This window comes from Phaethon aethereus (assembly GCF_964289735.1).
Source record: "Phaethon aethereus genome assembly, chromosome: 1".
Classification (NCBI taxonomy): Eukaryota; Metazoa; Chordata; class Aves; order Phaethontiformes; family Phaethontidae; genus Phaethon; species Phaethon aethereus.
The window spans coordinates 218,521,781-218,546,924 of NC_138575.1; the positions used below are offsets into that span (position 1 = coordinate 218,521,781).

At 42.2% G+C, this 25,144-nt stretch overlaps 1 protein-coding gene across 3 annotated transcripts in view; it reads left to right on the forward strand.

Annotated features, from left to right (window-relative positions):
• TENM4 (teneurin transmembrane protein 4) overlaps window positions 1-25,144 on the forward strand; it is a gene marked incomplete at its 5' end in the record, with an annotated part of 367,633 nt that overhangs the window by 79,470 nt on the left and 263,019 nt on the right. For 2 of the 3 annotated variants that reach the window (XM_082013817.1, XM_082013818.1), the window contains one exon: window positions 11,795-12,004. The exons of the other annotated variant lie outside the window; for it this stretch is intronic. In XM_082013817.1, coding sequence (XP_081869943.1) covers window positions 11,795-12,004 — 210 coding nt within the window. The remainder of the gene's footprint in view (window positions 1-11,794; window positions 12,005-25,144) is intronic. 3 annotated transcript variants of the gene reach the window in all.

Here is a 25,144-nt window from a genome sequence, read left to right on the forward strand (position 1 = left end):
TGGCCGACAGACATGTGGACTGCGCAGCAACCTGATGAAAGGCAGCTGGGTCTGCATGGCGCTTGCAGATCAGGGCTTTTAGTTCGAAAAGAATTGTAAGAAAGAAAATAGCTGTATAAAATATTGGATAGTGTACAGAAGGTCAAACCTGTCAAAGAGGTCAGGCAGGTAATCATCAAAATTAGAGATAAAAGAGACCACTATGTTACTCAGTCTGTTCACCAGCCTGCTGAAGAGTGTTCAGGGCAGTATAACGTAAGCACGACTGAGAGTGGGTGTTGTTAGACCTGTAAGAGTCTGGAACAGGCTGCCCAGCTTAACTGATCAGGAATGTAAAAATAGACCTGTTACAGAAAGGACTTCTATTCTATAGTGAAAAACTACCTGAGAGATGGACAAGGTAAGCAACAAGGGCTGTTTGTCACCCAAAACATAAGGATTCTTTGTTCCCATTAGCATTTTATCACGATCAAAACCATTACGTTTAAATAAGGAAAGCAGGGACTATATCTCACTGATATATGAAACCACCTGTTACATGTTAGTTTTGGGGAAAACACCTTAGACTGAGAAAAATAACTACCTGTGAGTTGGAATATGCATAGCACATACTGTTTCAAGTGTCAGGAAAAAAATAGGCACTATTAGTCATCTTGCTTTCTGCAGAACTTTGATTACTATGTAGTACCAGAAAGAAATGTCTCCCTGTACCATAGGGTGTCATTAGTTGCCTTACGGGAGCACTGCACGGCTGGAATTAGCCCGTGATGGGGAAAGGTTGGTAAATCCGGTGGACCGGTAGTTTGTTCTGTTACGGCTAAGCTTGTAGCACATTTTTACATAGGTACAGGTGCTGTATTTCCAAGCACTGAATACTTTTCTAATACAGCTTTCATTTTTCTAAAATGGCTTTTTCTTGAAGATAACCAATTCCTTTAACTACCCCTCAGAAAAACAGACAGAGACTGGGGAAATGAGAGGGAGACTGTTAATGAGACAGTGGGTATACTTTTCCCTGCATTTAGCTCTACTGCTTACAGCCCACACTGGTGTGAATCCTTCTCTGAACTACGGGGATTTTTATTTTTATTTTACAAATAATCCCCATGTGCCTTTTTTTGTATTTTGAATTATCTTTACCTTCCCTCTATCCAGAAAATCTCTCTTATTTGAGATCTTTCTTTGTAGAGTGCCTTGAAAAATTTCAGGTTTTTCACTGAGCAGTCAAGGTAAAGATTTTTTTTCTTGTAGGGCAAAAGTCAGTAAAGCAATGATTAAGGTATTCAAATTGCAGCTTTAAAGATCTTAAGGCTTTGGAGAAAAACACCATAACATCAACGATGTCTCTGAAATTTTCTGAAGTCTTGCTATTGCATTTGCAAGTAGGCTTGTTGTCTGCTGAAAGACATGCAGTCATTTTGGAGGAAAAATAATTGTTCCCATTTTAGGATTGGAAATGCCATTCAATAACCTGAAACTTTGTCTCTACTGATTTCCTTTTTTCTCACAGGTGACTGTTGCTCTTTACTTGCTAATGTTGTTCTAGGTCTGAAACAAACATAAAGCAAATCAGAATTTTTGGTCAAACACCAGTTTTGTCTAGCATAATGCCAGAGTTGGGGTTGTTCAGCCTGGAGAAGAGGAGGCTCCAGGGAGACCTTACTGCAGCTGCCAGGGCTTAAAGGGGCTGATAAGAAAGATGGGGACAGACTTTTTAGCAGGGCCTGTTGTGACAGGACAAGGGGTAATGGTTTTAAACTAAAAGGGGGTAGATTTAAACTGGAAATAAGGAAGAAATTTTTGACACTGAGGGTGGTGAACCACTGGCCCAGGTCGCCCAGAGGTGGTCGATGCCCCATCCCTGGAAACATCCCAGGTCAGGTTGGATGGAGCTCTGAGCAACCTGCTCTAGTTGAAGATGTCCCTGCTCATGGCAGGGGGGTTGGACTAGATGGCCTTTGAAGGTCCCTTCCAACCCAAACTATTCCAGGATTCTATGACTCTGTGAATACTGTCATATTCCTGCATTACCTTCTTGGGCAATGCCATTTACTGGGATACTTTCCCAGGAGAGAAGAGCATCATCTACAGACACATAGCTGTATTTTGGCTCTTTGCCTTAGCAAGAATTCAGGAAGTTTTCTGGGAAAATTAAGCTGAAGTGCGGGTTTATAAGGGGAAACTTTGGATTATAGCAATGAAGGCTGCACATCTTCTTCTTTCAGTAAGCATGTGATCTTCACTTTGACCACCCTGGAAACGTAGCACTTGTCCTGCCTTCAGATTGTAGCAAAGGGACACTCTCAGACTCTCGCTGCCTGCAGAACATTGTGAACAGCTCTCCTCCATGATAATTACAGCTCCTCAAGCACAAACAACTTCCCCACTCTTGCAGCTTGCATTGCAAGAACACCTAATGGCCAAACACAAGATCAAGGTCCTGCTGTTTTGCTAGCTTCACCTGCACACATGCCCGTGTCTTGAAAAGACTGCAGAACAAATAGACAAGAAAAGATCAAAATTACACTGGCAGGCACAGGGTAGGTCTGATCTTTTAACGAGCTGTGCTTGGCACAGGGTAGGTGCAAGACTCAAATGCATTCCTGGGGGAGAATAAGATTAATGACAAATGAGAGTCCAATGCATAAGGGTCGGACCAGACAGGTCTGAAGAGTTCTTCCCCAAGTTAATCAGCAGGACTCCCTCAGAGTCAAAGGGAAAGGGATTACACCCACAGTCAACCTGCGTGCAGAGAGACAGACGTAAGGGTCCTGCAGGCTGGCACATCCCCAGCACAGTGCTGCACAGAGGTGCTAGCATGGGGTGCAGCCCCTTTAGCACGGCACCATGCCCTGCTGCTTGTGTCTACGAGCACGTTAACTCAGCCTCAGCAACATTCCAGTGCAGTCATGCTGCTTCTGCAGAAGCCTCACACTTTCTACTTGTTTTCACCTCCAGGGCATCAGGGCTAGCTCGCAGAAAGAAACTGCTATGGAAAATAACCTTGCTCCTTAATCAGATCTTCTTAGAATTCTGTCTAAGAAGAGCCTTTTAGCACTAGGTTGCCTTGATCTCTTTTCTCAGCTGAAGAAAAAGAATGATCTTCTGAACCATGACTCTTAGATGTTGAAGGGAGGCTGTTTCCTTTGTTTGAAATCGTACACTGGAAAAAAAGGTCTTCCCAAAATTAAGGGAGATTGGCTAGAATGTAAGAAATAACAGTCACTGACTTCCATACAATTTTAAGGATGCAACCATCCAGCCCTAATGGGGATGAAGAGAAGGATCAGGAAGAAATTGTCCCAGTAACTGTAAGAGGCTAAACAAGTTCATTAGTTTTATGCAGCGCAGAAATCCAAAGCCAACAGCAATTTTAACCAAAATAGGAAGAGATATAATCTCTTTATTCAGGCAACATTCATCTCACCCCAAATTTCCTCCCGAGAGCTTACGGATAGATGGGTTGGATTGTCACTGCAGTATAACTTTGATACCCCTTTGTCACGCTCCAGAGTTCTACAGCCATATGTTTTCCTTGGACCACACTTACTCAGGCAGACTATGTTTCTCCCCAAGAGAAGCATAAAATATCATTGCTTCAAAGTTCTCCTTTGCTGCAACTTTTATCTCCACCTGCCTGTGCACTTAGTCTCCACTTCCACTGCTACTATACAGCGCATTTGTCTATGAGCTTGGAAGGGAAGTGTTAAGTCTGCATATATGATGGGGCTTTGGGTGTTACGGAGCAAACCGAAATATCACTGCCAAAAAGGTCTCAGTGAGATTGCCTAGGCAGGTTCTAGACATTAAGCCCAGGGTTCATGCCACTGTCATTTACACACCTGAGTTAGGATCACCCAAGCCTCCCTCTATAACCAATGCAGAGAAATAAGAGACTCCAACTCAAACTGCAGACAGGACAAGCGGCCTCTGGAAGATAAAGCTGTACTTGCCCTGACTGCTGGAAAATCCTACAGTGACTATGCTGCACAATGTCACGTTATCATTTCCCAAAACAAGTCCCAGATTTCTCGTAACAACTGCAACCTTCATTCCTTTCAAGAGATGCTCCTTAGCGATTGTCTAGCAAACGGAGGGAAACACACATTTTATTCCTTAACAGCATAGTTTGCCTCACCAAGTATTTTTTTACATGCACTCTGTGTAGAACCCATCCCCACCGGCCAGCAAGGTCCCGAAGTGTATCAGCGATCTTGAACAGAACTTGTGCATTTTCGTGCTTTGGCTATAGGATGAATAGTTTTGCTCCCCGGTAGGTGGGGTCGTGCAATTTTGGTTGGTTTCTAGCGTTCCATAGTTTTGTCTCCTCTCTCAGAAATTAATTTTAGAAAATTAGAGCCAACCACCCTGCAAGATATCTGTGTAAATGTTATTTACTGGGGCAGGTGAAAAAGTTTTGCAATGGCCCATGTATGACAACTCTTCCCTGCTACGGTAACAGGAATATAAAAGGGTGCTTTGCCTTGACCAAGCATATCAGGACATTTTTGCAAAGCTAGTGTAAACATTTTTGTTAGCAGTAAGCTTAGAGAAAGCAATTTCTACAAAGCCTAGAGTTTGGTGTTCAAATAAAGGAAAACAGACCTTTTAGGAGATTTGCATGTAATCATTTGCAGAGAACTTCATACTTTATATTGGGTGTTTTGGATCAGATAAAGCATTAGTGTCAGATTGAAAGAGGCCATTTCATGGGCAGCTCATCAGCCTCCCTACTGATTACATTATTCTTTTACAAGTTGGGTTTGAGTAAAGCTGCACAAGCTTTTGTAATGCTGATCCATAATTAGGGCCTTGCATTTCCCTTAAAACTTCAGATGATGTGAATTACTTGCGTAAATATTTCACAAGGAATGATATAAATATTCTGTGGTGATTAGGATTGTTTACACTGTCTCTATCAGAAGAGAGTCTTTCTTTCTTGATCCTTATTTCTTTGATTTTGAAAGAGTTACAAGCAATCTCCCATATAGTTGGAAATTACATTACCTGTTTGTGCTTTTGAATAACAGCACAATCTCAGCCTTGGCGACTGATGTTTCAGAAAATTGTGCAGCTAACTTATACAATCTGTTTCTACTGTTGTGCCTACAAATGAGCAAAGCTGAGTATCCGGCTCAGGCAATTGCCCGTGTAATTTTCTGAAAATCTGCCGTATTATTTTCTTGTGTTGGCAAAAAATTATAAGTGTGGCTGTGCTGCTCCAGAGCACCCCAAGCCCCGGAGGAACTGCATTTCAGAAGGGAACAATTTCCTCCCTGCTCCTCTCCATCTTGCTCAATGGGTAATTGTTTTCTGCTGGTTTGGGTCAGGTTAGTGACCTCAGGAGCTGGGGGAATGGATATCCAAGGTCTGGGTTATTTCTTGTCCCTTTCTGCCTTCTGCTTCATTTGGGGAATGATTGTGTAATGCCCAAACGCTCGGTCCATGATCTGTGCTGGGACAAAGGCAGACAACAGGCACACAGACATGGTGCTTTTACATATCCCAGCATCACAGCGTCCCTCACAGAGCCACAGCCATTCTAGACATTTTCCACCCAGAGAAAGCTCTGCTTGTGGTCTGTCCAGTACAAAAAAGAATGTTCCTGAATTCCTGCTGACAGGGACTTTGCGACTTCCTCAATGGAAATACACCATCCTGGCAAATGGATAAAGAAAATTATTGTATCTCTTCAAAGCACATGGGAGGGAAAACCCAAAATTTGGAAGAGTAACACAAATCACCCACAAGGCTGGTGAAGTCCATGTAACATATGTTCATACTCCACTTCAGTCCAAGTGAATTTATTAATTCCTTCTTAACCTCACTTGGCCCTTTTTTCCCAATATGCCAGTCTTCATACAGGGCATGTGATTATTTCGCATTTTCAAGGCCCAACTACTCATTTCTTAATTTTGGTGACATGGCAGTTTCCCAGATTTTTCTTGTTAAGATGATATTCATTTGTCCCCTTTATTTCATTTATTTTCCCCTCTGGCTCCATAGCTATAAATCAAACACACAAAATTAAATTAAATAAAATAAACATAAGTGCAGGTGGAAATTCAGGAAATATAAATAACTAAGAGCACTTTTCCAAGACTGCTTTTTTAATCAATTCTAAACACAAGATATATATACCCTGTTGAACTAACAATGTTGTGACCACCTATTGTTACAGAACTGAAATAAATCTGCACCACAATTCCTTACTCCTATGATTCACTGACATGTTTTGCCAGACAGCTACTTCAGCTTACTCTTTTTCCGGAGGTTTTTTATGCTGTCCACAGGAAAGGCATGATATTCTGCCATAAGAAAAGCATGAATGCTGTTTGTTCCTTAGGAAAATTCCTTCTTTCTCCACCTCTGAGGGATCGAGGCTCCTGGATGCTAACAAAACAGTCTTTCACCATGTCATAATCTGGGCTCTTCTTCAAATAATATGTTCCCCTTCGCCTTGAAAAGCAAAATGCCAGATATTCTCCCATTCCCCTCCTCAATCTAGCAGGATCTCCGATACCCTGAAATACTGAAATACTGGTGGAACAAATCACTGCCTTTTATGTTCTGCAGGGAACTGAATACTGCCAAGCAAGCAGGGCACTGCCCTTCCCACCTCATCCCATGTGTTGTCAGCAATCCGCCTCGGAGGAGCTGCCTGGGGACATCCCGATGCCCACTCTGTCTGTCACCTTTCAAATATGGCTTTTTCACATAAGATCTCACCCCTGCAGCACTGCGTCATGCTTATGGGGTTTTAATCAATCAGATACGGTGTGGGATGAAATTGCTTGAGTTTTAGATTTATTTATTTATTAATTAATTTCTTTTATCAGACAGAGGTACCTAAGAGTTTCCGTTGTGTAAGCAGGTCATGGTTTTCTCTAGCGCAAGACTAGCTGCAGTTTTAATATAGATCAATGAGATTTTGTTTGGATGTCAATGAAGATCACTCGAAACCACTGTGCAAGGTGAGGGGAAGACAAAAAAAGAAGTGCGTCTGTTTACACTCTCTTTCTTTTGACAGGATAATAAACTCAGCCAGCACACTACAAAATACACTCCACTATCACTTACACAGCCTTCCTATGAGCCCACAGTGCGCACCGGTGCCCTACATTTTAAAGGCTGGAGCTGTGTTATGATGTACTTTTCTTTGTCGCGGCACTTACCATCACTGGTGCACCAGTACCACTGTTATAAATGTTCACATTTTAAGGTTGTATAGAGGCTAGGCATTTTCAGCCGCATGATTTAATGCAAAAGTTCTTACATGAGAACTGCTGTAATTGCTGTACTGAGGCAATCGCAATGACAGTACTTCTCCCCACCTTCCCCTGTCCTTCCTCCATGGTGGGAATTCTGCTAATTTAAAATATTTTGAGTGTGACAAACAGCCTTTTAGACTCATTCAGTGGCTAGAGATGCAATATGCAGATAGAGGAAGCAACAGCATTTTGAAGCAAATTGTTTCACTTCTCTGTGCCTCAGTTTCCTTACCTGTCAGAAGTGTAAGTCTGCTCCCCAGACAATCTAATCTTATCAGCCAATCTCAGAACAGATCCCAGCAGATCCGATAACAATATTTCAAAGCTTACATCCTCAATGTAAAATTCTTAAAGTCTTGGTTGAAGCTTGATAGAAAAAGGTACTATGGGAAAAAAAGCTGATATTAATGATTTATTGATTGCAGATAATACCATTTTGTATATATTGAACTCTATTAAATCCCATTGCCTTGTGGTACCAGTTCTGTGAAAAGTCCGCATTTCTATACCCACACTTTTTCACCTCTTTTGGGACAAATTGTAAACATGTGAGTATAATCCACAGAGTACAGCCTGTGAAACAATTTACTGTCCTTCATCTAGAAGTATATCCTTGAGTGTTCTATATTCCGGGCACCCCTTCTATTCACACCAGCATGAATACACCTGTTTTAAATCAGCTCTTGATCTCTGAAGGCCAAATCCTGCAAGAGACAGAGTAATTCTAGAAACACACAGTATTCTGAAATATCACAGCCAAATGTGTGGCATAAACTGAAGGCATGTTTATTGTTTGTCTTACTTTCCCCTAACGATTTTGAGTCTGCTCTGGTCTCTCTCTTCCCTAAATTTAAAGCGGTTGCCTGAATTTTGCAGAGTTCCTTAGTTAAGCTGGGAAACAGACTCTGTGTTAACCTATTTCCAAAAGTTTGTGTTCCCTAAGTACTTTCATAAATCTACCAGAGACTGTAACGCATCTTCCCCTGATTCTTTTTAATCTTAATCTGAAATACTGGCACATAGATGAAATAGAAGTTTATGTTCTGTTTTCCTCCTGAATATGTGCAAGCAACATATCATTCACACAGAGACATTCAACTTCTATTATTCCTGCCTCAAGTCCAAAGAACATAATTTTGACTGTTCACTGCAAGGGGATATATAAGATTGTTACAAATTGATGCCAAGGGGCCCATACTTGGAATCCGTTTTGTTTTTCTTTGAGTTAGCTTCCAAATCACAAGAGTGTGCATAATGAATGTGTTATCTAGTCCTTCTGGTTTGTATTTTTGAAGGAGAAACAGCACATACCGCAAAGTGACTTGGCCTACTTGCTCAGGTTCCATAGCAACCCAGTATTGCTGCGGATTCATTTTGTACTAATCAATTAGAAATTTTGCTCTGGCAGCTGGAATGAAAGTTTATGGGCCACATCCTGCTTGTTTTTCTTGGACCTGCAGTCACAGTAAATGCAATGAGATACTTGTCTGAGAAGGATGCAGACCAGTATCTTTCGTCTCTCTTGGTTTATGTTTCATGAAAAGGTGCGATTTCATTTTTGGGTTTCTGTCCAAGCAGAGAAAAGGAGACAATTCTCTTAAAGGATCCACAACTTAAGACACCCTTGTCTTACAGAGTTGATGACAGGTTAAAAAGGAAGGTATTGCTTTGCAAACCAGGCATTTTAACAGGATGTTGACCAATGCGCACCTTCTGTCCAGCAGCTTGTAAAATCTTCTGTTGCGTCCACCCCAATATTGGGTGCCCAAAAGGGAATTTTCCAGGGAACACGGTTGTATGTGCCAGTGCCTCTCACAGCAGCGCAGCCCTCAGTGTGCACGATTCCCAGGGAACCTTCCCTTGTAAAGGTCACTGGTGGAAGTGTATGTAGCAACCGTGAAAGCCCACAGGATCTTCTCATGTGCACTTTGCAATGGTGCTGTTGATTAAAATCCAAAGTGTTTTTCCTCAGGAATTTTCTTCTCTTCTTGCCAAAATTGCAATGCAATGGGGAAAGCCCATACCAAAAAACCCAACCTGCAACCATGTGGTAATGGCAGAAAGTTTCTGATGTGGGCTGACAAAAGCACTGACATTTTACTTTTAGGGTTACAATTCCAAATTCAGCTCATTTTGCTCCTGGTCTTTAGGTCCGGATGACAGACTTCATGTATAGATGTGCCAAGCGTAGTGTCTGACCAAAACACAGGGAGAGCATTGGGAGTCTACTGACATTTACCACAGAAATTTTTGTGTCAAGGGGTAGTCACACCATTAACCTCCTTTTTATGCGCTTTTACTGGTCTTTGGGTAAATGAGTCATAGGCTTGAAATAATTTTTTAAATGTAGTTTGTCTCTCTCAATGGCTGGAAAAATGTGTCTTTAAGTTACAAAGTACACTGAAAAACTGTATGGGTCTACAGGAAGACATAGGTTTTTTCTTTCCATTTCTTTCCATTTCACTCATCATCACGCTAGAATTCAGGCTCTGACAACACAGTATTAGAAATGCATATCATCCTGTTTCATAACAAACGCATAGCACATCGAAGTCATGATTTAAACTCTATTCTGTATCAGGGCTTATCAACTCTCCATCACAACAAAGAGGATGATGCAGAGTAGACTTTGCTGCTTCAAGAGCGCATCTGAGTTAGAGCTGAATCTCCACTTGCACATCAGGGTCTGTGACAGGGGAAGCAGTGCTCATCCACTTGCACATGCTCCCTTTTTTTTTTGCTCTCTCCCTCCCAGCTCCTACCGGTAGTAAACACAATGGGAAGGTTATAGCCTTGGCACCATAAAAAGGGTCAGGGAGCATGAAGTGGGCTGCAGATTCCTCAAAAGCTGTGTTCCTAAAGGAGGAACTTCTCTGTCTGGAGGGCTATCAGAAAGAACGAGACCCAGACAACCCCACTTGCTGATCGTAACAAAACACACAACTTCTGCATTCAGTCTGCACGCTGCACAGACTGCAGCTCCTGCAAGAATGCGTAAGCTCTCTACCGAGGCTGGCTTCTCCTCTGGGCGACCACAGTCACCTGAGAGCCTCTGAGCACAAGCACAGTCCTATACTCTCTCCCCGGTTCCCAGGCTTTGCCTCTGATGCCACAATTTCTGCTCTGATTATAAAGTGCAATTTATAAGATCTGCATATGCCAGCGAGGTGACATCCAAGGAGTTCTATCATGAGAAAAATTGGTGACCAAGGTGGAAATAAACTTAGCAGAACCAGCTTTGGGGGATTTAAATGTTAAACATGCTTTATTGTTTTGGGTTTGTGTCCTTTTATAAAGCGTTCATGTTGTGTTTAGTAAGAAATATTGTACAGCTATGTGGTGTGCTATGTTACATTCAAAACGCTTTTTTAGAAACAGATCGTTTTTTAAGTTTGCTAGTTTTCTTGTGCTGACTTACTCTTTTACTTTGATGGATTTTGCATGCTAACATTTCAGTATTTGGGGAAATGTGGGAGATTAATCATTACAACTTTCAGATGAAATGTATCAAGGGGAAAAGCTCATGTTTAAATGCATTGTCCTGTATTTTAACCTATGTCTGTGTTCATACTCCCCTGTTTTTATTGATGTACTGCACATATCTGACCTCCATGTTTTGCCTGATAGTTTTTTCACCAGTTTGGGGTTTCTGATTCCCCTGTTTTGTTTAAAAATCTGATTGGAACATGACCTTGATAACCATTATTATTTACAGTATGCTTTTCGAATTGGATCTACTTAACCTCCATGTAGCTGATCCAGTTTCCTTGCCATCGGTAGAAGCTCTTCCTTGATCAGGCGCAGCTTTATATTAAATAATATCCAAGAACCTGATTTGCTGCATTTCCCATGACTTTATCAATGAAACAACACTGTCTGCGCTGCTTCTGCCCAGTATCGGTGCGTCAGTTCGCTGACTTGCTTCCACACCACGTAGCGGTGCCTGGCTCTCTCCTCCACCTTCTGCCCACGTGAGGCAATTTTCGGGCTGTTTGCCTTATAAACTCAATAAGGGAACGGTTAAACCCAAGGCCTGTACCCTTCTCACGTGAAATCTGAAATAATTTACCTCACAATACGTCGGGCAAAACGTTTCCTTCAGTACAACGCAGCCCGGCATCGACGCTTGGCCTCGTTGATAGCGAGTGCCCGCTCCGCGGCGCGAAGCGTTATCTCGCATTCGGGACTCCCTCCGACGCCAAAATCTTAAAAACAAACAAAACCAAAAAACCAAACCAAAAAGGATGGGTAAGAGCTCTAACGCCCGAGGGACAGCGGCGATGGCCTCCGAGCCGGCGGGCAGATACGTGCAGTCGGCCGCCCCTCAGGCAGCGCTGCCCCTTTGGGGCAGGCGTCGCGGGGCGGAGGGGTGGTGGGGGTGGCTTTCCCTCGTGCCCCGGCTCAACTTTTTTGTCTCTCTGTCTGTGTTCTGTCGTTTTTTCTTTATTTTACATTTTTGTTTCGTTTGTGTGTGTCGTCCCCCCCCTCTTCTCTGTGTGTGCCTGTCTGTCTGTGGTCCGCAGGTCCTCCCCTGCCTTGTTCGTCCGCCTCCTCCACCCCCCCCGAGCAGTCCCCCTCCCTTCCCCCCTCGCCGCCGGCCAATGAGGGCCCGGGGCGGTTGCTGGGCAACGGCGCGGCCCAGCCGGCCGCGGACTCTGACTCTGAGGAAGAGTTTGTCCCTAATTCGTTCTTAGTTAAAAGTGGCTCTGGAAACCTCTGTGTCGCCGCCAACGGTGAGTGACTCTCTCTCTCCCTCTCTCCCTACTTTTCTTCCTCGTCTGACAGTCGTGCGCGGGGATGGAGGTTGGCTGGGGGTGTGGATGTGCCCTTTGGGTTGGTTCCGGAATTTTGTTTAAAATACAAAACAAAAATCATTTTGGGCAGGGGGAGAAAAGGGGGAAGTCACCTCACACAGGGTGAAAAATGCAGCATGGCAAAGGGTTGTGCTGGCTGCTGAGCGCGTTGCTGGGTGGCTGCGGTGAGGGTGGTGAGGGATGAGCCACCCACTGTGGTACCTGAGCAGAGCTCAGAAACTTCACCTGAGCTGAAGGTTGGAGCCCCCTCACCTTTTCTTTTTTTTTTTTTTCGGGGGGGGGGTGGATTTTGGTTTTGTTTGGGGCTTTTTTTTTTCCCTCCTGGCTGAAAAACTCTCCAAAGAGCCCCCCTCCTCTGGCAGGGCGGCAGGGTGCAGCAGGGGGTGGCGGGGCGCGGGACTGAGGGGAGGGCGGCCAGGTGAGCCCCGCGCAGCTGAGAGCGGCCCCGAGGCTCCCGCCGCTGTCAGGATCCTGTCACCGAAGGGGTGTGTGGATGGAAAAGGGAATGCCAAAAAGCCAGAGTTTCCTTGTGAGTTATGACAGTGGCATCAGCACTGTGTGCTCAGCCTGAAAGGCCAGAGGAGGGTGTCTGCGTCTGCATCTCCCTCTGAGTCGCTGAGAGATGCTCTCAGGGTAAGTATTTGAGGCAGCAGCACAACCCTGTGCTTCTGGGATGCTCCGAGACTCCCCGATTGGGAGCTGAGGGTGCTCGGCACTGCCAGACGGGCCGTGCTGCTTAAACAAATTTCAAGAAGAGGAACGAGATTCACAGCTCTCTGCTGCAAAGACAATGAGTCGTAAACGGAGAGGTAATGCTCATTGGCAAAGAAATGTGAAATTTCGTCAAGGGTAGCATAGCCTGACGAAGTGCAGATTACAGCAGTGGAATAGCAGTGACCACTCAGGCCACTGCCATCCGGCTTGAGTGATAATTGCTCACAGGTCTGATTTATGACGGAGAAGGCATTCAAAGATATCTTGAAAGAGAGAAAGAAAGGTGAGAGGGAGGTTTACTGCAGCTGGCAACAGCTTAACTCCATTTATGTTAAGCTTCTAAGAAGGTTTCCTAGTATGCTGTTATCTCCAAGTAAGGAGAGAAAGTTTGACATTTAATTTGTCCCCCCCACTCCCCACCCCTTTCCCAGCTTCCCTCTTCTTTTCTTTTGTTGCATTTGTTATGGTAAAAACAAACTTTCCCTTCAGGGATTTTCAAAGGAGAAGGTTATCTCCTCTGAATTGTCATCCTAAGGAGAGTAGGGGGAAATACAGTGCTGTGTTCATTCAGGAAACTACTTAGAATTCGTATCCTCTGTTCAGCTTCCCCCCTCCCCGTGCACCCTGCAACACACACACGCATCTGACTCCTTGCAGTCGCAGTACATTGAAATCTGAAATCATATGGATGACCTTCTGTTTGGAAAAAAAGCCAAACTCACACTCCACCTCATGTTTTCAACATCATAATGCATGTACTTTCTCTTTATTCATTTAGGGAATATATATGTATGCATACACGCACACCCACCAGGTAAAAAGAGGGAAGAAAGAGAAAGCAAGTGAGATTAAAGACCTTAATCTCTTCTTTTACTTATTAGCTGAACAACAGAAAAAGCATTGTTCTGAGTCCACGGTGGGTACATGACATTATTGTGTTATTGATGTGCTGGTGAGTTAGTTAGACTTCAGGCTTTTCAGCTGCCTGCATATTTATCCTCTTTTTTCTCAGTGCTTTTTGCATCGGCTTGTAGACATACTACATTCCCTGAGGCCTTCTTTGTGTGTAGGATTCAGCATGTTGGTAATAAATATGTCCCACACAAAGCCAGGGCATCTGGGGTCTCATTTGCATGCTTATTCTAGTTGATCAGTAGTCAGAAGTGCAGGTTATGCCAGCACGCTGGTGACCTGTTAGGATCAACTCAGCGTCACTCTACTATCAGGAGGAAAACAAAGGTGACTTACTATGTCACCTATCAACCCATAATCTGAGAGTTCACATGAATAAGAAGCACAGACCATACAAGCCCATCATGTCTAAAACCCAGAGACTCTTCTGACCTCTGTAAATGGATTTAATTGCTTTAGTTCCTTAACCTTGTGTTTCTATGAGGCTTAGTCAGCTTAAACTTTACATGACAAAGGCAGGTCTTTATGTTCCTTTAATGGTGAAAATTAGTAAAAGCTTATTTTGGTTAGGACTAAGTTTAATACAGTTAGAGCACTCATTCTTGGAGAATAGTAGCTGTCTCAACAGCAGGACAGCCTGAGAATGCTGTCCAAAGGATTTGTGTTGCACTTTTTAATTGATTGTGGCTAGATTTTCCTTCCACAGCTGTGTAAACTCAGCCTTAGAGAAGTCCATCCAAAGTAAGTAACACCCAGGGAGCAGCACCACCGTTACAAATCCCCATGTAAATTGCAAATATAATGCACATGGAACTTAAGAAACATGCTACTTTTTGAAGATACAGTAGGCTATTCTTTATCTAAGTTCCTTTCATTCCAGAAAGGTAATAATGTCCATAATATTACTTCTAACTTTCAATGAATGCTGGAACAAACTAATAAGTATATGAATATGCAGGTGTCTCTTAGGGCTTTTAATTTTGTGTTGGATGTATTACAAGCCATTGTTTAGGGTTTTTTTTTTACTTCTAAGGTAAAAGTAACTTAGAACATTAAAAATCTGCAATTCTTATTGTACCTATGCTATCAACAGGTACTTTATGGAAAAAAAGACTTTTCAAACTTGGACCTTTTCACTTTTGTTTTTATATATGTCAGCTCCAGAATATTTTTTATTTTACCTAAAATTACCTAAAGTAACTAGGATGTGAATGTCTCCATTTCATAGAATCATAGAATAGTTTGGGTTGGAAGGGGCCTTTAAAGATCATCTAGTCCAACCCTCCTGCCATGGGCAGGGACATCTTCCAGCAAATCAGGTTGCTCAAAGTCCTGTCAAAGTTGATCTTGAATGCTTCCAGGGATGGGGCATCCACATGTTCTCTGAGCAACCTGTTGCAGTGCCTTACCACTCTCATAGTAAATAATTTGTTCCTTATACCAAATCTCAATCTATTCTCTCTTAGTTTAAAACCATTACCCCTTGTCCTGTTGCTACAGGCCCCGGTAAAAAGTCTCTCTCCGTCTTCCTTATAAGCGCCCTTTAAGTACTGAAAGGCCACACAGAGCCTTCCCTTCTCCAGGCTAAACAACCCCAACTCTCTCAAACATCTCAGGATGTTCCCTTTCAGAAACCTTACCGTTTCCTGAGTTGAGGATTTCAGCACTATTTGAACAGTAGGCTACCTTTGGGTATCTTGGTGGACATTCAGAAACACTAATTAGTTCTTCAGGTTTCTCATCAGTCAGTATATGTATATACTGGTGCGTAGGTGACTGATGAGAGGCCAGAAATGTCTGAAGGCATCCAATCTTTAATCGGAGTGTTTTAAGAAACTAAGAAATGCCATGTTGGATCAGCACATAGGTCCATGGAGTCTTTGACAGTGGTGTGGGAGGAGGAGCGTGAGCCAGTGGGGTTGTAGGGAGGATGCTGACTGGTTGGGAAGGGTCGAGTGCCAGCCAAGGAGAGGGATATAGAGGTTGGTGGTTGGCTTGGAGGCAGCAGCTCTCTTCCATTTGAACCACTAAATAACATAGAAAATATTTTTTTTTTAAAAATCGAGTGTCTTTAAGTAATGGTGTTTAGGAAGAGCACATCAGCCTGACCACTGCTGTCTGCTTCCCTCAGCATCCGCAGCTGTGGCATTGGGGACGTTAGCAGGTACTTTTCTGCTTAGCACAGCTGTGAGGTAGGGAAATGGTAACAGATCCCCATGGGGAGCTGATGTGCAGAGTGACAAAGAACGGATTTTGAAAAATATATGAAATCTGTGGAAAGCTGACATCTAAATTCCTTTGAGAACACTGACCGTGTTGCCTCATAGTCAAAGCTGAAGTGCATGACTTCTAGCTCTTTCATCAGTGAGCAGGCATTCAATGTGAAGTGTGCTTTTGTTGTTTTGTGGCGTCTGGTGTGTTTCTCTTAGGTTATCAGGCAGACAGGGAGGGTGGATGTGGACATCTGAAACAACTTCTGCAGCTGGGAGCCACAAAATCCAAAATCACCTCTCATTTTGGACATTTTAATAGTCTCAAACACAATTTCAGAGACCAGGGCATGGATTTTATTTAATTCTAGCAGAAGTAAGGAGATACCAGAAAATGGTGAGAATATCTAAAAATGACTTTCCAGTCATAGAAATGAGGTGACACTGGAGGTAACATCTAGTAAAGTCTCTGTAAGCAAGTTCTAATACAGTTTGGAGTTTTATCACCCACTGCTGAATATGTGTACCCCAATTTCTTTGCTTTCTTCCTCAAATACATCCCTATTGCAACAGCCCGTGTTGCTCCCCACTGATTGAACCAGTTCTGTTCCTTTGCTACCACTAAGGGCATTTATTTACAAAAAAACCATCAGTGGAGGGTCACACTGCCAGTCACCCAAAGTGACATTGCTGCTGGAGAGAGAGAGAGACAGTAGGTAGGCATGATTCTCTGTGTTATTAGACTTTCAATTCCAAGAGGAGTGCTCAGTGTTGTGTGAAGCATGGACAATGCAGCCCTCACCTCAGGCACAGATTGTGTTGTCAGTGGAGGGGAGGAGGGAAAAACCATGTTGAGTATGTACATAAATATGCCAGGGTCAGATCCTAGGAGACAAGTGCGACTTCCATAGGATCCTTGATTTCAGTGGAAAACAGGCCAAATCAGGACCAGTTTGTCCCCCAAAGCCCAAAAAACCACAACGTGCTGCTTCTACTTAGTGGCATGTGCATGAGTGAGATACTTCACCAACAAAATCTGTGGTCAGGGAGTTAATGCACATTTGTGTACTGCCTTTTCCACTTTTTTTTTAGAGTGAATATAGATGAAATATAGATGAAATAGCTGGTATAGTGTTTTAAATGTGTGATTGGCGTTATCTCAAAATCTACAACTACAAGGTCAGTATTTTGTAGTAAGTAATGCCTGGAAATGGCCATCAGAAGACCGGTGACAGTTTGTATCCTTGGCCAAGTGACCTAAATGCTGGTGCCTGACTCTTCCATGAATAAAATGGGGGATAATGATAATTGTTTGATTCTTACAACCTTTGGAGATTTTTAGATTCTTGATTGAAAATGAAAAATAGTGGTGTTGTGCTCCCACTTCATTCTGCTGATACATCCACAGCATGGCAGGGCTTTGTTGCTGGCTTTTAACATGTGCTCACATCTCTGTAGGTGAGGGGTGGTGATGTCGCAAAGTTTAGGCACCCTTTCAGTAACATGTTTTCAAAGTCTGCCCTGGCTTTTTAACAGGGAACATTTAATAGATTTTTTCCCTTTCCATCTAATAATTAGGCCTATTAAGGGAAGCCTCCTTAATTAATTTTTTTTCCATATAAAGCAGATAAAGTGTGGCAAAAAGACAAAATGGTTCAAATCCACCAGAGACGTGGTAGATGCCCTATTCCTGGCAACATCCCAGGTCAGGTTGGATGGGGCTCTGAGCAACCTGCTGTAGCTGGGGATGTCCCTGCTCATGGCAGGGCAGTTGGACTAGATGGCCTTGAAAGGTCTCTTCCAGCCCAAAGATTCTATGATTCTATGAAATCATAAGATAGTATGACAGAAGCTAATGAAATTCACACATTTAGTATATCACATTGTGTACTGCCTTTTCCACTTTTTTTTTAGAGTGCTGGACAATTTGAAGCAATAGGTTTCCCTGAGACCTTCCTTCTCGTTTCTAACTAAATTGGACCAGTCTAGACCTCCTGATTTGTAACCTAAAGAATATGTCCTATTTTCTGTTTAGGATTTTTTTAGCTTTAATGATCAGCCTTGAGCTGTTGAAGAAAATCACCATTTCTTACACCTTTACTTCCCTTTCCTACTCTTCAGAAAGAACTTTCCACATTTTTATTAAATGGTTTGGCCCAGATTTATGAAGATAAATCCTTCACAAAAAGTCTGCTAGAGCCTAATCTGTGTTTTGTCAAATAGTTTAATTTCATATAAATTGTGGCTTTCTGGCACTTTACAGTGAGTAACTGACCAGATCATCTGCCATTACTGCTGCTACGCCTGGATTCCTTCAGGATCTAAACCAAAGCCATCTTCCAGAAATACAGGGCACATTCTGCTGAAAGTTTTTAATCTATCTATGTATGTGCTTAGTGTTGTTTTCTTCAGTATCCTCGATGTGCTTGGTGCTGCATAGTCTGCTGCACAGAGACTGCTGTTTTCAGACTCATTCTGCAGCCTGGTGTAACTAACTGAAAGGCTGAACTTAGCATCAGCCTGCTTTGCATCAGGCATCATGTCTCTGATCTTCGGGTTTGACTTCAGACACAGGAGTTATCCTGTAGGAGTCCTGCTCAAGCACAGGGTAAGGTGTTTACAACACTGGTATGGAAGAGACAGTCACAGAGAAATCAGACTGCAGCAGGGAGCCCAGAAGACACAGAATATTAAAGCGTTTCAAAGAACGAATGGTATGTAAGGCTTCTTAGAAGTGGAGAATTTTCAGGGATCTGACTAAGGAGAGCAAAAGAAGCTTTGATAATGTAATCTTAATAATTGATATTTTGCTCATCTAATAATTAATAGTAAAACCCAATTAAATTCAATTTTCTTTTATGTAAGGCTTTTTTTTTTTTTTTTCTTTCCAAAAAGGCTTGTGGACGGAGGGTCTATTCTCTTGCTGTGTTTTGTCCTTGCACAGTGCCTTCTGTTGTTTCTTTCTTTACTACTTGAGTAAGAGTATTAAGTTAGAATAATAATTAATCTCTGCATCCTTTATCAGAGATTTGCAAAGTCCATTAGCAGTCAGTGTTTCTCATAATAGTAATTCATAATTACAGAAGGGAAACTGAGGAATAGGAAGATATAGCCAATAATTTTCCGAGTGTCTTTTAAAAAATTAAAAATATTCTTTGGATTACTGTGTTCACCATTAAAACACTTTAACACCACCACACTCCCCTGCAGCATAAACATCTTAAGCAGAGGAAAGGTTTAAAAAGATGTTTACTTTAGCAATAGTTTTAAAATATTCTTTAATAAAGGAACATTTTTTTAGAACAGTGGTGATTGAAAAAAAAGGTGGTTGGAGAGGTGCTTGGAAAAAAGTATTTTGAAAAGTAGTTTTACATAATTTTTCACTAAATTATCCTCTCATTTGAGAACATGTTCAGAGTTCAGCCCAAGACACAGTGACCTAAATTCCTCCCTTTTAATTTTAGCCAAAAAACTAAACAAGGGATATAGTAATCGTAAGTTTTCAATTTAGAGGCATTTCAGGCCATCAAGGTCTGAATCATCCTGGGGAGATTCCTCTGTTTCCACTCATTGTGGAAAGAGTTGTGGTTGACTATAGGTCCGTAGGAGCCTGAGAAGTTAGTTAAGAGCCTCAAGATGGTCATTTTGGCTTGATTTTCACCACTGTAATCTACTTGAATTCACTGAAACCATCCAAAAATTCACTGGTATATTTGAAAATTTGTCCTTAAATAATTCCTCCAAATTTATCTCTGTTGTAAAGATGACAACAAGGTTCAGGTTTTGAATTCCCAAGCGTCAGATATTGCCTCTTACACCCTGGAAGATCTAGTAAAAAGTTGTAAACTGACAGATGTGAGGAGGACCAGATCATGAATTATTCCTGCTCCTTCACTGAGCAGTAGAGCCATCCTGTTGAGTTTTATTTCCTCCTGTTTCAGTCTTCCTACCAGGAGGAAAGATCAGAAAGATTTCAGCATGCAAGCTGCAGATCTTTCAGAGAACATGAAGATCTAAAAGTGCCCAGTTACCTTGCTGTCACTTAAGCTCTTGCCCCATGAATTCACTTTGCATCCTGAGAGTATTTGTTTAACCTGGCAGTTTGGCTTCAGGATGAGCCAAAGGTGAGAAGCAAATCATTTGCCATAGGACTAGATTCTTATCGCTGATATCGGTGGGAGGCACTGGGATTAGATTCCTGGCATAACGAGGGTCAAATTCTGACCCAGCTAAAATCCTTTTGGCTCAAACAGGGAGGTTTGGTCAGGAGTGGATAATATGAATACACACAAGTCAGGGCTGGGTGTTGTTTTTTTTTTTTTTACAAAGAATAAGTATCCCAAAGAGAACAAAGCAAAGTTATGATTGTCACATTCAGTGAAGGGCGGCAATGAAATGAGTCACCTTTCCAGGCCAGTCCGGAACACACTGAATCAGTTAAAGCAGATTTATAGCTTTTTCGCTGTGATAAAACCATATCAGTGTGTATATGAATTTACATAGGAGTAGGGTTTTTTTCCTTTCTTTTAATGCAAGCCACATTGGAAAGTGTGCACAAAGGAGCCCCACTCTGAGGAGAGACAACTGGAACAAATTATATGCATTCAGACTTGTTAAACTGAATTGGCAGCAGAAATATTCCTGGTAACCTGAGCATTACAGCAGCATTGGTATAGTTAAGGTTATGTCAGCATTTCCATTAGAAACCTCTACTTTCATAGGTTTATATCTGCAGTAAAAATTCACTGTGGGTTGAGACTTGACAAGCTGTGCAAGGTTTCATCTGAGATGGATTTTTTTTACCTTTTTCTTTACAGAATTGGGGAGAAAGATCTGTTTGAAGAGTCAAGCTACAAGAGCACAAACAAAAATAGCAGCATTCTGGCTTTGATCCTTTCCGATGTTAAAAAACCCTGTTTCTTTCTTTATAGTGTAACTATCAAATGTGCAACAAAATCTTGCTCTGATGAAGGAATTAATCATTACACTATTAAAGGAAATGAAACATTAATTTATGGCCCATTAGATGCTTTTTCACTGCAGGACTGCCAGTGTTTTGGTCTACCTCAGGTTATACTGAGAGTTTTGTGACTAACATGAAACAAGGCCCCCAAAGGAGCAGATTCTGTGTGGAAAAAAATGCTTCTGGGCAGCTTTAGAAGAAAAAAACATTGAAGGCAGAGTTGTCCAGTGATTGGAGCGAGTACTAGGAATTTAGCCTTCTGGTTTCTGCCACGGGCTTTGCAGCTAAAAACCTTAAGCTCGGTTTTCTCCATTGTAAATGGAGGATAAGGCAAGCCATTGGCTTCAGTATCCTTCCAAACTATCTCCTCATCTGTGTATTACTGGAGCTAGCCATGGTTTACACTACAGTGAACAAATAGAGGAAAAGGGCCCCATGGCTCCATACTTGCAGACATCAGGTTTCAGAGAGTAAGCTAATCTTTTTTCTAAATCTTTTCAGATTTCTGAGTTCACAGCACCCAGAACTTGTTATTTCTGGGTATGTATCATCTCTGTGCCCATGTCTGTACTGATAATGGTTTTGTTTTGGTGAGGCGGTACATGTTCTCAGTTCGTGCAGAGTTGTGTGTCTTCTACACTTTGAGAAGTCATAGCTGATGTTTTTCAGAACCTTTTCCATTCACCAGATAAAAGCTGGTGTGGAAGTGCAAAGTATTATAAAATTCAGGAAGGAAGTCTGATGCTTGTGTACTCGTGACTGCATTGTGTTATTACTGTGAAATGGATCTCTCAGTTGGGAATGAGCTCAAAATTTGGAAAGGCTTGTTCCATTAGCTGTTTTCAAGCCATATGTCTCCATTTTAAAATGAGGACCTGGGGGCTTTGAACTTTATTTATAAGCTGAAATTTGCTGGCCACTGTGAACCAGTGATTAATTTGTTAGGGAGAAGATGCCAGAAGTCTCGCTCTGACCTGTGTGTTCGTTCAAACTAAACATCCAATAACTACAGAGCCTCAGAAGATGTCTCCCCCCACTTCCTCCTCCATCATTTCTGTGCTTTGCATTATTCACTGTGTTTATTGTAACACAGTCTTAATCTCAACCACAGCTTTCAAACCATCATGTGACCCCAACAAAATCTTTGACTAAAGCAGTGATAGCTTTAGGTGTGCTGGGTGGAAGCTTTGAGACTCTTGAGTAGGAGGGAAAAGATAGGGTTAAAAAGTTTAAGACAGTAACTCAGAGAAGTGCCTTCTGTGGATACAGCACAAGTTTTCTGAAAAATGATATTTGGAACATGACATGAGGGGATAGTGCAGTTTCTTGCTGTGTGTGTATGAACTACCGTGTATCCTTTGAAGTTACTTCCCATGTGTACCTGGGTGCAAAAGCAGTAGGGTTGTTTTGTTGAAGAGAGGGCAATCCTTAACCGTGTGTCTAACAGCAGGACCAAGACCTTAGTGCCCATGCTTGGTAGTAAAGCTGATGTGATAGACAGTTATGGCACAGAAGAAGCCTTTGATCTTGGAGGGATTTCTATGAAAGACAGTCACAGTTCCTTAGGAGTCAATTGGGTTAAGCCTTTGAGGACTACAAGCCCCAGTATACGCATCCCACATAAGAATTAATTCTGCTGGCAGTTCAGAAAACACCAGAATTTGAAGGGTTAAAAGTTTTGTTTGTTTTTAATTCCCGCCGTGTGAATTGAGACAAAACCCTCAAATATAGATGAAATAGCTGGTATAGTGTTTTAAATGTGTGATTGGCGTTATCTCAAAATCTACAACTACAAGGTCAGTATTTTGTAGTAAGTAATGCCTGGAAATGGCCATCAGAAGACCGGTGACAGTTTGTATCCTTGGCCAAGTGACCTAAATGCTGGTGCCTGACTCTTCCATGAATAAAATGGGGGATAATGATAATTGTTTGATTCTTACAACCTTTGGAGATTTTTAGATTCTTGATTGAAAATGAAAAATAGTGGTGTTGTGCTCCCACTTCATTCTGCTGATACATCCACAGCATGGCAGGGCTTTGTTGCTGGCTTTTAACATGTGCTCACATCTCTGTAGGTGAGGGGTGGTGATGTCGCAAAGTTTAGGCACCCTTTCAGTAACATGTTTTCAAAGTCTGCCCTGGCTTTTTAACAGGGAACATTTAATAGATTTTTTCCCTTTCCATCTAATAATTAGGCCTATTAAGGGAAGCCTCCTTAATTAATTTTTTTTCCATATAAAGCAGATAAAGTGTGGCAAAAAGACAAAATGGTTCAAATCCACCAGAGACGTGGTAGATGCCCTATTCCTGGCAACATCCCAGGTCAGGTTGGACGGGGCTCTGAGCAACCTGCTGTAGCTGGGGATGTCCCTGCTCATGGCAGGGCAGTTGGACTAGATGGCCTTGAAAGGTCTCTTCCAGCCCAAAGATTCTATGATTCTATGAAATCATAAGATAGTATGACAGAAGCTAATGAAATGCATACATTTAGTATATCACATTTCTGCTTACAAGAGGCCAGCTGATATTGATGTGCCAAAATAGAATGAAAATACACAACCGTTCACTAAAGGCAGCAATGGTGGGGCAAAAGACCAGTGACTTCATGTTACCTGAACTGCTGAAGCCTGAATCTGCCCCCTTTACTCATCAACTGTCTCAGTGAGTGGTCTTATTGGTAAGAGTGGTCAAAATAAGAAGGCAGGACTGGCCCTCATTAATTGCCTCCTAATTGTTCTTAACCTCTCACTCCTTAGGACATCAACACTGCTCCGAAATTGACCCTTGCAAAATACAGCAAGGAGGTTTGGGATGCCTTCCAGAGTGGCCTAAAAATTACTGTTGTCACTTCTTGTCTTTCTTACCTGTCCTAACTGAAGATGCCCTGGCAGGGCAGTAAGTTCATAGAAATCATAGAATATCTCGAGTTGGAAGGGACCCATAATTACAGGCAATTTTTACCTCTTGTCTCAAAATGTATTGCTCCTTTCTGGATGATTTGAGCCTTCTTCTGTTATGTTAAATTTCTGTAGGTTTTCAGGGTATTTCTAGATGTCCTGCCAATTTGGCCTCTTAATCTCGATGTGTTTCATCTTCTTTCTCTCTAAATAAGACCTGTATTTTAGAGACAAAAATCTGCCTCGGAATTACTGAGGTTAAGCATGTTATAATTGCAGCATTTTGGACACCTCAGGATAATAGGCATTTGATTAAGTACAACAGGCTGCAAATAGGGAAAAGCATTCTGAAACCGTAAGCGGTCGTATTTCTTGTCAGCGTTTGGGGGGGAAGGGGTGTTCTGGTGGCCACGCCAGTAAGACGAGAGTCCGTGTCATCACATGCACTATTCAAAATCAGCCAGCCATGACAGCTCAGGAATTGGACTCCAGGTTCTCCCACATGAGGGGAGAATTGAGCTTTGTGACCTGCTTCAGAAAAATTAAAGTAGCGACACATGCCTCATTAGCATGACAGCTGTGGGAGTGGGCTCCAGATATAATAAAGTGCTGCAAGACCTTGGAGTGCTTCAGTAGGAAAGCTTGCAAGTGTAAAATCGATGCTTTTGATACATTAGGTGGTAATGGAAGAAGCACAGCACAGAAGTGGTATGATCAGATGATTTAGTTATAGCTATAAATCTAGTGGCAGTATCGTGGCAACGTGATAGGACACAGCATTTCATAAGGAGCGTGGCATAAAGATTCATGCATTAGTCAAGCCTGGTGTTGAAGCACGTGTGGGTGCAGGTTGCATTACTGATATAAATGACACAGTGGTTCATCCTGGCAAATACACTGAGCTGGTAAAACAAGTATACTTGGTAGTAAATAAGCACTTCAGACAGAGGTGCTGATATTTGGATTCTGTATAGGTATTTCTGGTATAAAATTGACATGAAAATCAGCATGGATTACTCCAGGTTAAAACTAGTGCTTACACACTGACCCTTCCTTGCCTTACCCTGCCTGGCCAAATGTGGAGATTTTGTAAAAATACTCTGGGGTCTCATTTCAATGGTAAAACTACTACCACTTGATGTTTGCTTGTGCTATGTTTTAATGTAAATCAGCTCTTTTCCTTGCTACGCAGTTTACATAACTCCTGCCCAAATCATCTTAGACAACTTCTCTCCCTAAAGCCAAATGGCTACACAATCACATGGATTGCCATTATACCTCAAGCCATGGAGTTTCTTATTCAGGCGTCTTGTTTTTAAATTCATTCTTCCTCTTAAATTACCATCATTTTTGCTGCTCTTCA